Here is a 13898-nt window from a genome sequence, read left to right as displayed (position 1 = left end):
AAATCCCACAATCCTGGAGAGAATCTGTTATTGGTTAAGGCTAGCAGGATAACCATTGTTTGATAAAACATTAGGAAATTGCTGTCTCTCAAATTTATTTTTCAGATTCTAGTACTGAAGAGCCTAAAATACAATATGCATGTGTTATCTTGGCATGTGATTTGAAAATCTTATTAATAAGGATGTGTAAGTATCAGTAGAATTAGTGAAGTTGTACAAATTATGGGACTCAAATATCAGAGCCCTTTAAAAATAACAATCTATGCTATACCTGTTGGATGTTACAGAACAGTCTACAGTGGGGACATTGACCTGACAAACTCTTGCTAGGGAAGCAAAAAAAGCTCCTCCAGAAAAGCCTTCCAGCAGCTTTAAATCGCCAGTGGAATCTGTCCATTAAGAATTGGTATGAGTGGCTAGAATTTTATAGTGGTGATAGGGGAGCCATGAGCACAATGCAGCATTAGAAAATGCTCAATTGAAGACTATTGCAAAGACCAGTTGCATAAGTGAATGACACTTAAAAAAAAAGAATCCTCTTCCATTTTCTTTTGCTCTGTTTTCCTGTTCCCATGGACTCTGCTGGTCTGTCCCAATAGTTACGTGTATTTTCTTTGGAGAAGTGAAGCATGGGCAACTTGACTCATTAAATAAACTCGTAGTTAAGTCTGTCATTAGTAGTACTACAGTTGTGCTGTACCAAAAAAAAACCAACAAAACAAAAAACTATAGATCCTTCTTCAGTGTATTTTTATGCTCCAGTTTGACTCTGGTGTCTGGTTTAAGAGTTTAGACCTGCATAAATAAGAGATTGTTGTTTTGCTATTCACTTAGTATGAGGCTTCACAACCAACCTAAGAATTGACATAGAAATTAACACATTTTGGGCAGATTTTTTTGGTTTATGAGTGATGGCTTTTCAAATGGACTGATTTAATTTGGCTATAACCATGAAACAAATGTGATTCAATGTAAAGGTAACAATGAATATCTAGTTTCTAGTGGTTTAAATTTCTGTGGTTTCTTTTGAGGAAGGAACTACGCTATACTTTACATCTAAGCAGCAAAAGGGTCCAAATTCTATAACAACAAAAGAGATTTAAAAAGAAAATCAGCCTCAGGAAGTTGTTAGGCAAATGCAAGCTGAGACTACAGCTTATTTGATAGAATTGATGTGTTTTTTACTGTTGCTGTCATCTGGCACTTTTTGTGTCACCCATCTGTTGCCTCTGACTGGGAAACTAGATTACTGTCTCCAGAGATATTGACTACTCTTCCTGCAGCTTTGATCAGTGACCAGTCCAAAAGGCCCCAGGCTTTGGTTTCTTCCCAACATGACACTGTATGCAAATATATAATAATTGCAATGGACTACATGGAAAACACCATCCAGAGTTTGTTGCTCTCCAGATGTGCCTATAATTGTTCCAGGGAAAATAGGGTGTAAAATTGCAGGTGTTTGTTAGTCCAGAATATAAAAAGAATATACATAGACTTGGTATGTGACTTAGAAATAAATCAAAATAAAATCCACAAAGTGCTGAAAATAGACCCAATTAAAGTTATTAGTTTGAAAGCGTATTTTAAAGTAGACCACTGGAGTAATTTGTGTCTATTTCAGAAGGTAAGTTTGGTTTTGAATAATATTGTTGTTGAAGTATTTTTGTCCAGATTTTGCCATTCCTTGTTTGTTTAATTTCTTCAAGAGCTCAGCCTTACACAATTTCTTGTGTTATGCTGTGAAAAAAAATCCAACTCTATACATTGTCCTCTCATTGCCTAGTAGAAGACATTGCTGTGCAAAATGTGTGTGGAAAAATTACTTAAAATTCTAGTCAAGCTTCATTTTTTCATTGAGGCTGAAGTTTCTGTGAAGGATTTCCTAGTGAAAGTTCAAGTATACAGTTAGTTAATTCATAGTACCTGTGTAATAAACACAATTTTCACTCTTTAGCAAGTAATTTTGCTGTTATTTGCTGGGACTATACCTGTTTCTGTTACATTGATTTGGCAGTTTTCCTCACAGCTGCTTCTGTTGTGCTGCCTGCTGAGTCTCTCCTGGGCTTTCAGCCACTGGTGTGTTTCCTCACAAGTGTGAGGGTGCCCCTCTGTGGTCTTTTCAGTGCTGGTGACTGAACTATTCACAGAGAGAGACCCTTCACCACAAGGGCTTGGGGGCCAGATTGGTTCCTCAAAGCAGGATGAACAGTGGTACACAGCCAACTGAGTAGCTGGGGAAAGCACTGAAGGCAATGTAGGATTAGCTGTCCACACTGATGCATTCGAAAATCATAAAAATATAGTGAAGGGAATTACTCAGGAAAGCAGACAGGTCAGTAATGAAACACTAAATGTGCTCAAAGCATCTGAAACAAGTGGCTGCAGGAGGCTTCATCATCAGATGTGGTGTCTGCACTAGGGTTCTTCACCTTTGGGAGGAGGGCAGAAGTTGAGGGGGTGAGGTATGCAGAAATGTAGTACCTGTGGAAAATATCATTTGGTGATTTTGGGGGTTTTTATAACTCCATAGAAGAAGGCATTAGAGATTTTTTGTAATTCATTGCTACTTTCAAAGGGTAAACTGTTTTCTGGTTCAGCAATACTGTGAGATGAAGTGAGGAAGTTGCCCTTGTCTCATACTGCATCTGTCTAAGTCAAGTGAGGTACAGAAGTGCAAGAGAGTTGTTCTATAGGGTCTTCATTGCAAGGCATAACAGTCAAGGTGAATTGCTCTCATTAAATTTTGTATTTTTTCTGCATTTTCTCTAGCAAAATAATCAAGACTAAAAAACACTACACCAAAATAACTTAGTAAATTTGATATCTGAATGGGAAATTATAAAGAAAATAATATTATAGGTCAAAATTGAGAAAGTATTTACACAAATTTAAACAGTTCAGATAAGAACATGATGGCTAAGATGGAAAGAAATGTTTAACATAAACATAAATCTAAATGTATGAGCATCCTTATTTCTGTCATATGCTGCAGAGGTTAAAGAACTGACAGCTTGCCTACACTTGAAATTCTATTTAAACTAAGATAGACTCCAATTTAAAATGTGGCATTTGTACCTAAGTAACAATCAACCATGGACATTTCTAGTCCCAAAATATAACCGTTACATGCCTATGTGCCTTAACCTCCTTCAAAGATAAATTCTAAAAGGCTTCAGCCTGCAGTTAAAGAGGAATTTCTGATGTAATACACCATTCAAAGATACAGCTTCAATATTTAAGGGTAGGTAGATTTACAATACTTGGAGAGTAACTGAAGGTAAAGTAGTGCAAATTATCAGTAGCTGCAGAAACCACAAACCACAAATAGTGGTGAAGGCTCTTTGTGAACCTATCTGTACAAAGACATTTTCAGTCCATAGTGTGACTTTGAGACTCCTCCGCTTCTGTATTTTGGAACTGGGAACAATCAAACGGGGTCTCTAGAAAAACAGTTCTGACAGGGGCACAGTGGGTGTGCTGCACTGCCCAGTTCACCTGCTCTCTCACCAGTCTGCTTCCCCTGTTCTCAACAGTCCTGTGTGCTGTGGTACCGCTGAGATCTCTTGTGGCAGCCCAGCTAGGTGCTTTTCTAGGCAAAAGCCAGATGCAGATCAGTTTAAGGAAATCTCAAGGTAGTAGGCATATAAAATAATCATATTCAATATTCATCACATCCTTATAAAACTTGGGGTAAAAGGAAGAATAACCTTTACTTCATCTTTTCAGTCAGTTGCCAGAAGACATGATTTATAGCTACATACAATAATTTTTATATATATGCTTGAAACTATGGAATTATCTTCATCTATAGCAAGTTATTTAATTAATATTTAATAAGTAGACAGACATTACATTAGTATGTGTGTCTGTGTCTGGGGAAGAGGGAATTATGAGCATGTGGCAAAAGACCTGTGAAATATCTTGGCAGAGATAACAGCAGAAAAAAACCCTCAGGCATGCAATGAATAGAAAAGATGTGAGAGCAGTGGATTAATTTTATAATTTAATTATCAGTTGAGTTAAACATCAATAAAATTTGTGTCTCCTAAGAAGTTATGGCAAGCATCAAATTAAGTATAGTTTATCCAAACCTTAAAAAAATAAACTTATCTTTCTATCCTCTGATTTTTGCAAGAAATCATATGAAATGGACACAAATTGGAATATGAGTATGTAGAAAAATACCCTTTTGCTGTTATTATCGTAGCTTTCTGTTCATTGATATACTTTTCAACTATTTAGCCAATAGCCCTTCAAAGTGACCGGATACTAAGGTGAATTGTGATTCTTTATGAATTGAAGGATTTGTTAGCACTGACTTTGAAACAGGAGCTTCTGAATTATTTCTTTTTCTATTGCCATCCTGCCATTTCCTCCACAAACCTAGGGGATGGACAAAATATCTTATGAAGAACTAGCACCTCCACCTCAGCATGTTTGTGTAGTAGACCCATGGTGGCCACTGCAAGCAAAGGTAGCTCTATTTCTAAATACAAGGGTAGCTCTATTTTTTTCTGGTATTTGCTATCCTACTGGGAAGTGCAAGCCCTTTGGTCCAAGAGCAAGGCAGCCTTGACAAAGTGGCTCTCTAACTACACTGTGAAGATGTCTTTCTTCTCAGTGTTGTATTGAGGCCTTTGACATGGTCCCCACATCATCCTTCTCTCTAAATTTGAGAGATATGGATTTGATAGGTGAACTATTCAGTGGATGAGGAGTTGGATGGATGATCACATCTGGAGGGTAGTGGTGAATTTTTTGACCAACATCTGTACAAGAATTGTTCTCTAGGGGTCTGTAGTAGTACCAGTCTTCATCAATGACAACAGGATCAAGAGCACCCTCAGCGAGTTTGCAAATGACACTGAGCTGAGTGGTGCAGTTGGCTCACTTGAAGGGCAGGGTGTCATCCAGAGGGACCTGGACAAGTTTGAGAAGTAGGGCATTGGGAATCTCACAAGGTTTAACAAGTCCAAGTACAAGACCTTACACCTGGGTCAGAGCAAGTCCCAGTATCAGAGCAGGCTGGGTGATGAGCAAATCAAGAGCAGCCCTGCAAAAAAAGGACTTGGGAATGCTGGTGGATGAGAGGCTGTCCTGGGCAGTCACAGCCCAGAAAAACAGTTGTGTCCTGGGCTGCATCCAAAGCAGCGTGGCCAGCAGGGCCTGGGAGGGGATTCTGCCCCTCTGCTCTTTTCTCTTGAGATCCATCTGGAGTCTTGCATCCAGCTCTGGGGGTCACCAGGACAGAGGAGGGCCACAAAGATGATCAGTAAGCTGGAGCACCTCTCCTGTGAGCACCTCAAGGCTGAGAGGCTTGTTGTTATTCAGCCTGAAGAAGAGAAGGCTCTGGAGAGACCCTCAACAGTCTTCCATACCTGAAGGTGCCTATAGGAAAGATGGGGACAGACATTTATCACAACCTCCTGTGATGGGGAAAGGGGCAGCAGTTTTTAAACTGAAGGAGATTGATCTATACAAGATATAAGGAAGAAGTTTTTTAGAGTGAGAAGGGGTAAAATACTGACAGAGGCTGCCAGAGAGATGGTTGATTCCTAAGCTCAGGAAACACTCAAAGTCAGGTTGGACAGGACTCTGACCAGGTTTACTTCAAGATGTCCCTCTTATTGCAGGGATGTTGCACTAGATTACTTTTAAAGATCCCTTCCAAACAAAACTATTCTATGATTTTATTATTTTATGATCCTGGTCTATGATGTACATGGGAAAACAGGTGTGATATAATGAGAAAACTCTTCTGCCTGATGTTTCTCCACAGATAGGTAGTGGGCACATAGAAGAGGTTTTCTACCATGGTGACCAATATGTCTCTCTCATTTATTGGTCCTGCCATTTACACAGCATCTCTTGTTTCATAAAGGAATTGTTACTTGGACAGGATAGGAGAGTAGTGTTGGGGTTTGCTTATAATACCTTTTTGTTTAATTTTGCTCTCAGGTTGAAAATGTTGGACATTGCTGATGTGCTCAGAGTAGTCTGGATGCTGATGTGTTTCTCAGAAGCTTTTTGTTCTGTAGCATTTCCAGAGGTATTAAATTTTACTGTATCAGAACTTTCTAAGAGTAGAATTATTGTCATGTTGGATTGCAGGAATCCAAAAAGAGCTGGTCAAAAAATGTTTTCCATGAACAATAGCTTTAAGAGGAGTAGAAATCTGTCTGTGTTGCAGGAAGCAATGGCATTTGTCTTCTGTTTGCTTTTCTCTCCTGTGGTACCAAAGGTGCTCCTTCGCAGCAGACAAGGAACCAGAGGTGAATACTGATGGTTCAGGGAGCATGCTTCAAGGAAAAAATGTTTTAATATGAAAGTGGCAGCTCTGTCTCTTAAATCTAGCAAAGCAAGTCTTAAATTCTAGTGGGATTGCTACATCTTTGCTCCTAATAGGCCCCAGATTGTAGGAGTTGATCTGATCAGAGCACTTGCTTTTTCCACCAGAAATATGAGACTCAAACTCTGACTTTTTCACTGAAATAATAAAAAAGTCCCCCAAACTACACAACCTCCCCCCCCAAATAATATTCCTCCTGTCCTCCATTTCACTACTATTTTTAATCATTATCGTCAGAATCTCGGGGGAAAAATGAAGCTTTTCAGAATTTTCTTCTGTACTTTCCAAATCTTCACCATCTATGCTTACCAAAATGGGGGTAGGGAAGTGAGGGCGTGCTGGAAATAGAAAGAAATCTCCTTGCTTCAGTTTCCTCATATTTACACTTAATAGCCTCAAAATCATTCCAATATTGCTTATAAGAAACATACATTAAAAATAAAACTAATTAAGGCTTGGCCTTAAGGACAAGCAGTTTAAACTGTCTGCCCAAAGACACCCAAGGATTTTGTGGTAGAAGTGAAGTTCCTATCTCATGATAATATCCTGCTATCAGAGCTTCCTCACTGCCACTGGCAGAAGTTCATATTCTTGCACTCACTTTGTGCAAGTACAAATGATTAGGCAAGGTACAAAGCCAAGGAAAAAAGACATGTGAATAAGGGTTGGTGTGTATTAAACACTGCAGCATATAACAACTCTCATCCCTAAGGTACTGTTTGCAGAAGAAGGCAATGATAGAACTCATCTGAAAGACAGGAAGCTCTGTGGAAGCCAGAAGATACATCGGGCTCACTATTTTCAGTTTATTAAAGCTATCTGTTATGTTTCTTCATTGTGTTTAGCTCCCCAGCATCTTCAGAGAGTTATTACTCTATTCATTGAAAAGAAGGGCAGCATGCTATGACTCCTTTGTCTTCTTTGTCCCAAACACACAGGCTGAACATTTTGTTTTACAGCAGATACCTAATGCAAAGTAGATGTGAAAGGGACAAGCTAATGATGAGTATGGTACCTTCCCAGGAAACCCCTTTCCGAACTCAAAGGTAGAAAAAAGATCTAAGCATTACTTGAGGGGGTGTGGGACAGGGGGGAGCCATGGTCTTGAGTTCTTGTTTCTGATTTATTTTCTTTCTTTTAACTATGAACCCCAAGAGCTTGATCATTGGATATGATTACGCTTATAGCTGAACAAAGTTACCATGCTATACATCTTCCATGGTCCAAGCTATTTTAAGTCAGGATTATTTTTTTCTACCTGTTAAATTTTTTCTCCTTTATACAGTCTTGGAAAAGCAGTTGCAGATAATAATATTTACTTACTCAAGTTTAATTTCACTAACAACACAATTTTTTTTTCCTCCTTTCATAAAAGAAATACATTCAGAACTCAAGAGGTATTTAAATAGGTATCGTTTTAACTAGCTGCTCAGTCACAACCAGAAAATCATCTGCACAAGTTTTGTCACTAAGTCATGTCTCCTGGTGTTCTACCCACTCCATTCTACAGACAACTCATGGTCTAGTCCCTGTACATTTGAGGTTCCATAATTTTTCCATGTACAGTGGGGTGGAACAAGTATGACCTCTTCTGGTGCACAGTTAGTCTTGCACTTTGCTCTTGAACTTTATCTTCTGGGCAGAACATTTTTGAATCCAACACTGACATTGAACAAGAACCTTTATACAGTTCCTGAGAGGCTACAGTGAAGAGGAGCTGATTGGTATGCCTATGTTCAAAAGAAACAATAGTCTTCATCTCTTTACACCTCATTTGGACAATTCTTCAGCTTTTCTGATTAATGTAGACACAATTCTAAGAATAAATTATAAATAGAGGAGAAATATATGTGCTTTATGGAGATTAAAAGAAAATGTGAAAATGGCAGATTGGTGAATCCTAGCTAAATAAATTGGATGTGTATTTCCTAACCTCAGTTATGAGAGATTTAAACTTTACTAAGAAGCAGTAAAGTTTAAGATGGTGTTTTCGTCCATAATCTGAGTAAAAACTGGTTATTACTGGCAACATGAAAAATCACCATTGCTTTAGAGAATGCTTCTTTTACAGTTCCTAACTCCTCTTTCATGTAATCTTCATGCCCAAAAAAAAGAAAAAAAGAAAAAAAAAAAAGTAGGGAGAAAAAAAGGTATTTTTCTTTGGCTGGAGACCTGCCTGCCATTAAGAACATCTCCATTATCTGGGAAGGCCATTTACTGCCCCAAATGGAAACATATTTTGGCGTACTTGAGTTGCCCAAGCAATACTACTTCACGTATTTTCATATCTTTGATAGAATTACGTAGTGAGCATATTTAATATTCAAACGGGATGAATTGGTTTGGCTTTGTCTGAGGGTTTTTTTGCCAGGATGTGTATGTTAGCACTCATGCCCTTATAGTACAGGTTCTCACCACAGCCACTCGCCACTAGCACACCGGTACTGTGCCAGATCAATTAAAGGCTTCTTAGGGCCATTGTATCAGTAAATCAAGAGTGAATTTATTTCTTTCACCCCCGCCGCGGTCCCTCTCTTTTCTGAGCCTTGGCCCCACCTCCCCTCATGCCGGTTTCCCTCTCCTCGCAATGCTCTGGGAAAGAAAGTGCAGGTACCCCTCCCTTGCTTTATTTGAATTCGCTTCCTCCTGCCCTGCTTCTGGCCCATGAGGCGCATGAGTGAGGCAGGTGGCTCAGCTGCGAGCCTGGCCAGCCCTGCTGCTCTCGGAGGCGGGCGGGAGCAGCCGCTGGCGCTGCATCCCGGCGCTCATCCCGGTGTTCCCGCCGCCCCGGTGCCCCGCTGGGCCCGGAGCCGTCCGCCCCGCACCGCTCGGGCCGCCCGGGGATGCACGGAGCCCGCCGAGCCCGCGCAGGAGGCTGCTGCTCTATGCAGGCGTCTCGGCGGCTGCCGCTGCCCCCCCGCGCCCAGCCCAGCCCAGCCCATCCTAACCCAGCTCATCCTGAGCCAGCCCAGCCGAGCCCAGTCGCTGCCCTGCGGCACCGCGGGCGGGACGCGCCGAGCGTGGGATGCCCGCGCCCCGGAGGGCGGCTGCCGCGGTAGGCGCTGTCAGGTCTGCGGCTGATCTCCCGCTGGGATTTGCGGACAGTCATGAACCAGACCGAGGCACCCCGGCCACTCAACTGGACCATCCGGAAGCTGTGCCATGCCGCCTTCCTCCCCTCTGTCAGACTCCTTAAGGTACGGTGAGAGCCCGCTTTGCGTTCGGGAGCTGGTGTCTGCCGCTGAGCACCTGCCTGGAGGGCTGCGGTCGCTGTTGCTGGAAAGTTAATTTAGAAATAGTCCCAACTTTACTATTAATTACCTTGCCTGCTGCCTTTAAAACCCCTTGTGAGTACCTGAAGGTACCAATATTGTGTGTCTGTATTCTATTCAGTGTGTGTGTTTGCCCATAAAGGTCTGTGAAAGGGGTAAAAAGGGAAATAAGGGATGGTGGATTTCATCTGTGCTTCAATTTGCTTTGTCTTATCAAGCTGTGAACTTCCAGGGATGAAGAAGGTGTCTGTTTCTAAGGCGTGTTCCTTTGTGAGCAGTCCTCTGCTATGTGCTCTTTGGGTTACCTAGCCCCTAGGCAGTACCTGAAGATCCAGTACCACTCTGACCAACTTGTAAGTGGAGCAATATGTGGGTGGCAAAAAATTATCTTGGTTTGCCAAAATCTGTACATGAGAATAGGATCAGTTAAAGACTGGCAGGGCAAACAGCATCAGTGAAACTTTCTGTTTTGTTTGTTTTTTTGTCTTTTTTAAATTTGTTTAAACTAAGTGTCACATCTCTGAAGGTGCTTTTAAAAGTGTTTTAAAATGCGCTTTCCTAGGAAATAATTATTTTCTGTTTGAAAAAATGATTTGGGGTTATATAATGTGGAGGGCTCTTATTCTCAGCATGCAAAGTGCCATTACTACTGTGTGCCCCACTGAAGCCGTTTTAGAGGTATTTGTAACTGGAAAACAAAATCTCTTGAATCAACTTTTTGGTGAAAAATAGGTCACATCAAACTGAAAAAAATAGGTTACATTAATCTGAAAAGTCTGCTTGGTCCTTGGAACATCTTAACTGGATTGAACAATAAAATTTTAAAGAATATACTAATTTCCCTATAGGCTTTGTTTTATGTTTTATTCATTATAATATTTATCTCATTTCATCATAGTATTTGATAGTTTGGCTTTGAAATTAACATGCAGCCAGGTAAAGCGTGGCTATTCTGACAGTGTATTAGATGGTAATGCTTGATATAACCGTTTGATTTTGTGTGAGTAGCTTGGAAATTAGGTCAGTTCTTACTACTGCAACATGGTTGAGCAGTAGTGTAGCGTATGACATTGCACTTAGCAGACATATGTTGTATGTATAATTGTTGTATATATGATTCACAAGTGACCATGCTGTGTATCCTAGCAGGTAGTTTTCACCTCCTCAGGGGAAGGGGCTACAGTTGAAAAATATTTCTATTTCCAAAACAGATGTATGGCTGTTGGGGGGGGGGTAAATTGTGAGCATCTCCAAAGAACAAAAGAAAGATAAAACTTAGATTTTTAAAAAATCAAAACATAACTAATATAGAACAAATCAGAAAGTGGTGTCGATTGTTTTGTAAAGGCTTTCCCCCCCAGCCCCAGAAGCACTCATAAGAATATGCGAATTCCACAAGTCCTGTGTTTTTAGAACAACATAATTTTGGCGAGGTGTGAGGACTCAGATGTGAGGAGTTTTACTGTCATTCTTAATGCCAGGGGATCAGGGGCTGAGGGGGCGTAGTCTGCAGTATTTCTTCTTTGGCAGACGAATGTTGCCCCATGTGTATGGTTTCTCTTCATTGCTTATTAAGGATGAACGTTGTGATTCATTATTAAAAGGGCTGACTAAAAGGGATTTTCTGAAGCTACAGCTGTAACCCGTTAGGGAAAGATAGTGACTGGACCTTGCAGAGTTAAAAGAGCAGGGAAAATAACCAGAGATAAGCAAGCTCTGCACAGAGGGTGTGCAAGGTGTGGGAAAGACCACAGCAGAGAAGGTGGAACTCTGGCTCCTCTCTCAGCTCATGAGCAGTGCTTGTTGGCTGGAGAGGGAAATGCTTACATAGCATCTTCAAGGCTTCCCCAAAAAAGCTTTAATTTTTGCTCCTTCTCTTTGTCTTTTATTATTTAATGTGTTTAAAGCAAATGACTGGCATGAGAACAGGGGCCCATTGTCTGAATTCCATCAGCCAACCTGAGGAAATTCTCCTACCATCAAGGAAAGGGTGTAATAACAGCAGCATTAAATTACCAGAGGAGTAGTATAAATATTTTACTGCATACAAAATAGGCTTTCATATTTCATGTTTTTCTTCCCAAAATAAAGAAGAAACTTTTTTCCTTTTTCTAAATGAAAGATGCTCCTCTAAATCCAAAAAACATTGGAAAGGCAAGTGCAATAATCTAAGCTCGTTGTTTTTAATTGCTCAGTTTCCAATTGGATTAAGTGGTCTTAAGGGCTAATGCAATATTGTTTCTGAGTAGACATTCACTAGACCCTTTTCTATACAGCTTTTCTCTGCAGACAATGCTCTCAATAACAAAATAAACTTTGCAAACCCTCATATGTTATGGTACATTTTTATTATGACATGCCTTGTCCATCATTGTACACTGTCATCAATGTACACTGTAAATTTAGTTAGAGTAAGAAAATGTAAAACACTGTTTTGTCCTTTTAATTTCTGTACTTATTTTAGTCTACCTGAACAAAACTAGAGTACCATTAAGCTCCAAAATAAGCTTTTTTCTAAACTTGCAACAATGAGAGATAACAGAGATTTCCTCTTTTACACACACATAAATTCACTGTGACATTACCTGGACCTTCCTAATAATGGGAATTAACTTTTCAATTATTTCCATATTTTTTTAATGAAAAGTTTAAAGTCCTTATCCTATGGATACAATTTTAAATGTAGTGTCAGTGCTTTCATAGTGATGGATCTAAATAAACACTGAAATCTAGAACTTCATGAAGGCAAGGCTTTTTGTGTTGTCTTGCAACTACTGTTTTGTAAATAGGTACTGAAAGGAGTTATTCAGCAGGTAGGTTAAGCTCTTGTTCCACCCTGTTGAAATGGATGAACAGTGCTCAGTTGCATCAACTGATGTTGGATAGAGCTCTGGCCAAAGTGATCTCATTTAATTTAGATAAGCTAGATCTGTAGATGTGTCCAGTTTTGCTTCCTTTGCTTTTTTTCCAGGCATGTATTCTGTTCTATCCCACTTCACTAATACCCTCACGTTTAGGTGTAGTTGTGTAATCCTGTTTTCTCAGTTTTTCGTTTTCTGACAGGCGCATGAGTTCTAGGATCTGTACCTCCCATACAGCACAGGAGCTGTGCTGGAAGTACAGATTGAAACAATTTATTGGAGAGGTTTTTTACCACTTGTGTCATCAGCTCATCCTTCACTGCTCTGGTTTTTTCCTCTAATGAGTTACTTCCTGTAACACATTCCATGCTGGTATTTTTTGTAGTTGTTTCAATATGCTTAAAACATGCTAACACACTGCCTAATGTCTTCCTGTCTGAAGTAAGGACTAAGAAGTGCATTGAGCAAGTATGCAGAGAGGGTGGCTTTGTGCAGAACTGTCATTCTCCTGAGATAATCAGGTTAGTTTTAAAAAGCCCAGACATTTTAGAACAATGTTCTGGGTTCTTAAAAAATGGATGAATGAATGAATGAATGTCATCATGCTAAAGACTTGACTCAGAGGGCACTGTGCCCTAGGAGAGGCTGCAGATGTTGCACTTCTGCTTGAAACAGATATAATACCTGCCATGCAATCAAGAAATGGGCAATATCCTCAAGAAAAATAAAAAAAATAGATAAGCTGAGAGTAGAACTGAATAAAAAAGGTCAGCAATGTGCAATAAGCCTTAACACGACAGATTTATAGATGTGCAAATGTAGAAATACTGCATGAAATATTTGAAAAGTAACTGATTACCCATCGTTTTTTCTTAAAAAGAACAGTATATTTTTTTTTGTCTTGTTTGCATGTCAATAATTAGGCTTGTAAGGCAGGAAATTTGGAAGGACCAGAGGAAAGGAAACAGAGTCAATCAGAAGAAACACTGGGGAGAATGCTTTGGGTTTTCTTCCCCAACATACAGTTTGGCAAAAATGCCACCTTAGCTCTACCAAATAAATAAGATTTACCTGACCTGGGTAGCAGTCTATGCTAGCTCCTGAACTGGTGGAAGATTAAAGAGATCAGACACTAAATTTCTTACCAAATGAAAAAATAGGTCTTCTTTTTATTAATTATTTTTATTTCATTGTCCTACCAAGAATGCACAAGGTAACCCAAGACAAAATTAAAAACATGAAAAATAGCTCATTGGAATGAGGCATAGTGTTGTATTAAACACGTTTACAACAATACATATGCAGTAATATATTATACAACTATACTTATGCATTACAGTAATACCTTATACCAGCTACATTACACCAGCATCTATCTCTACTTGTTGAGGCGGTCATAACTCAAAGTAAATACCT

The 13898-nt window shown here is 39.8% G+C and overlaps 1 protein-coding gene across 1 annotated transcript in view; it reads left to right on the top strand.

The window, feature by feature from the left end:
* Positions 1–9309: 9309 nt before the first annotated feature.
* The window catches only part of TRPM3 (transient receptor potential cation channel subfamily M member 3), a 259332-nt gene continuing 254743 nt past the window's right edge, over positions 9310–13898 (top strand). The window contains exon 1 of the mRNA XM_030968168.1: positions 9310–9546. Coding sequence (XP_030824028.1) covers positions 9457–9546 — 90 coding nt within the window. The 5' untranslated portion in view covers positions 9310–9456. The remainder of the gene's footprint in view (positions 9547–13898) is intronic.

Source organism: Camarhynchus parvulus, chromosome Z (genome assembly GCF_901933205.1).
Source record: "Camarhynchus parvulus chromosome Z, STF_HiC, whole genome shotgun sequence".
NCBI lineage: Eukaryota > Metazoa > Chordata > Aves > Passeriformes > Thraupidae > Camarhynchus > Camarhynchus parvulus.
Note: the sequence above shows the minus strand (reverse complement) of the source record. Positions and strands in the feature narration are given on the sequence as shown.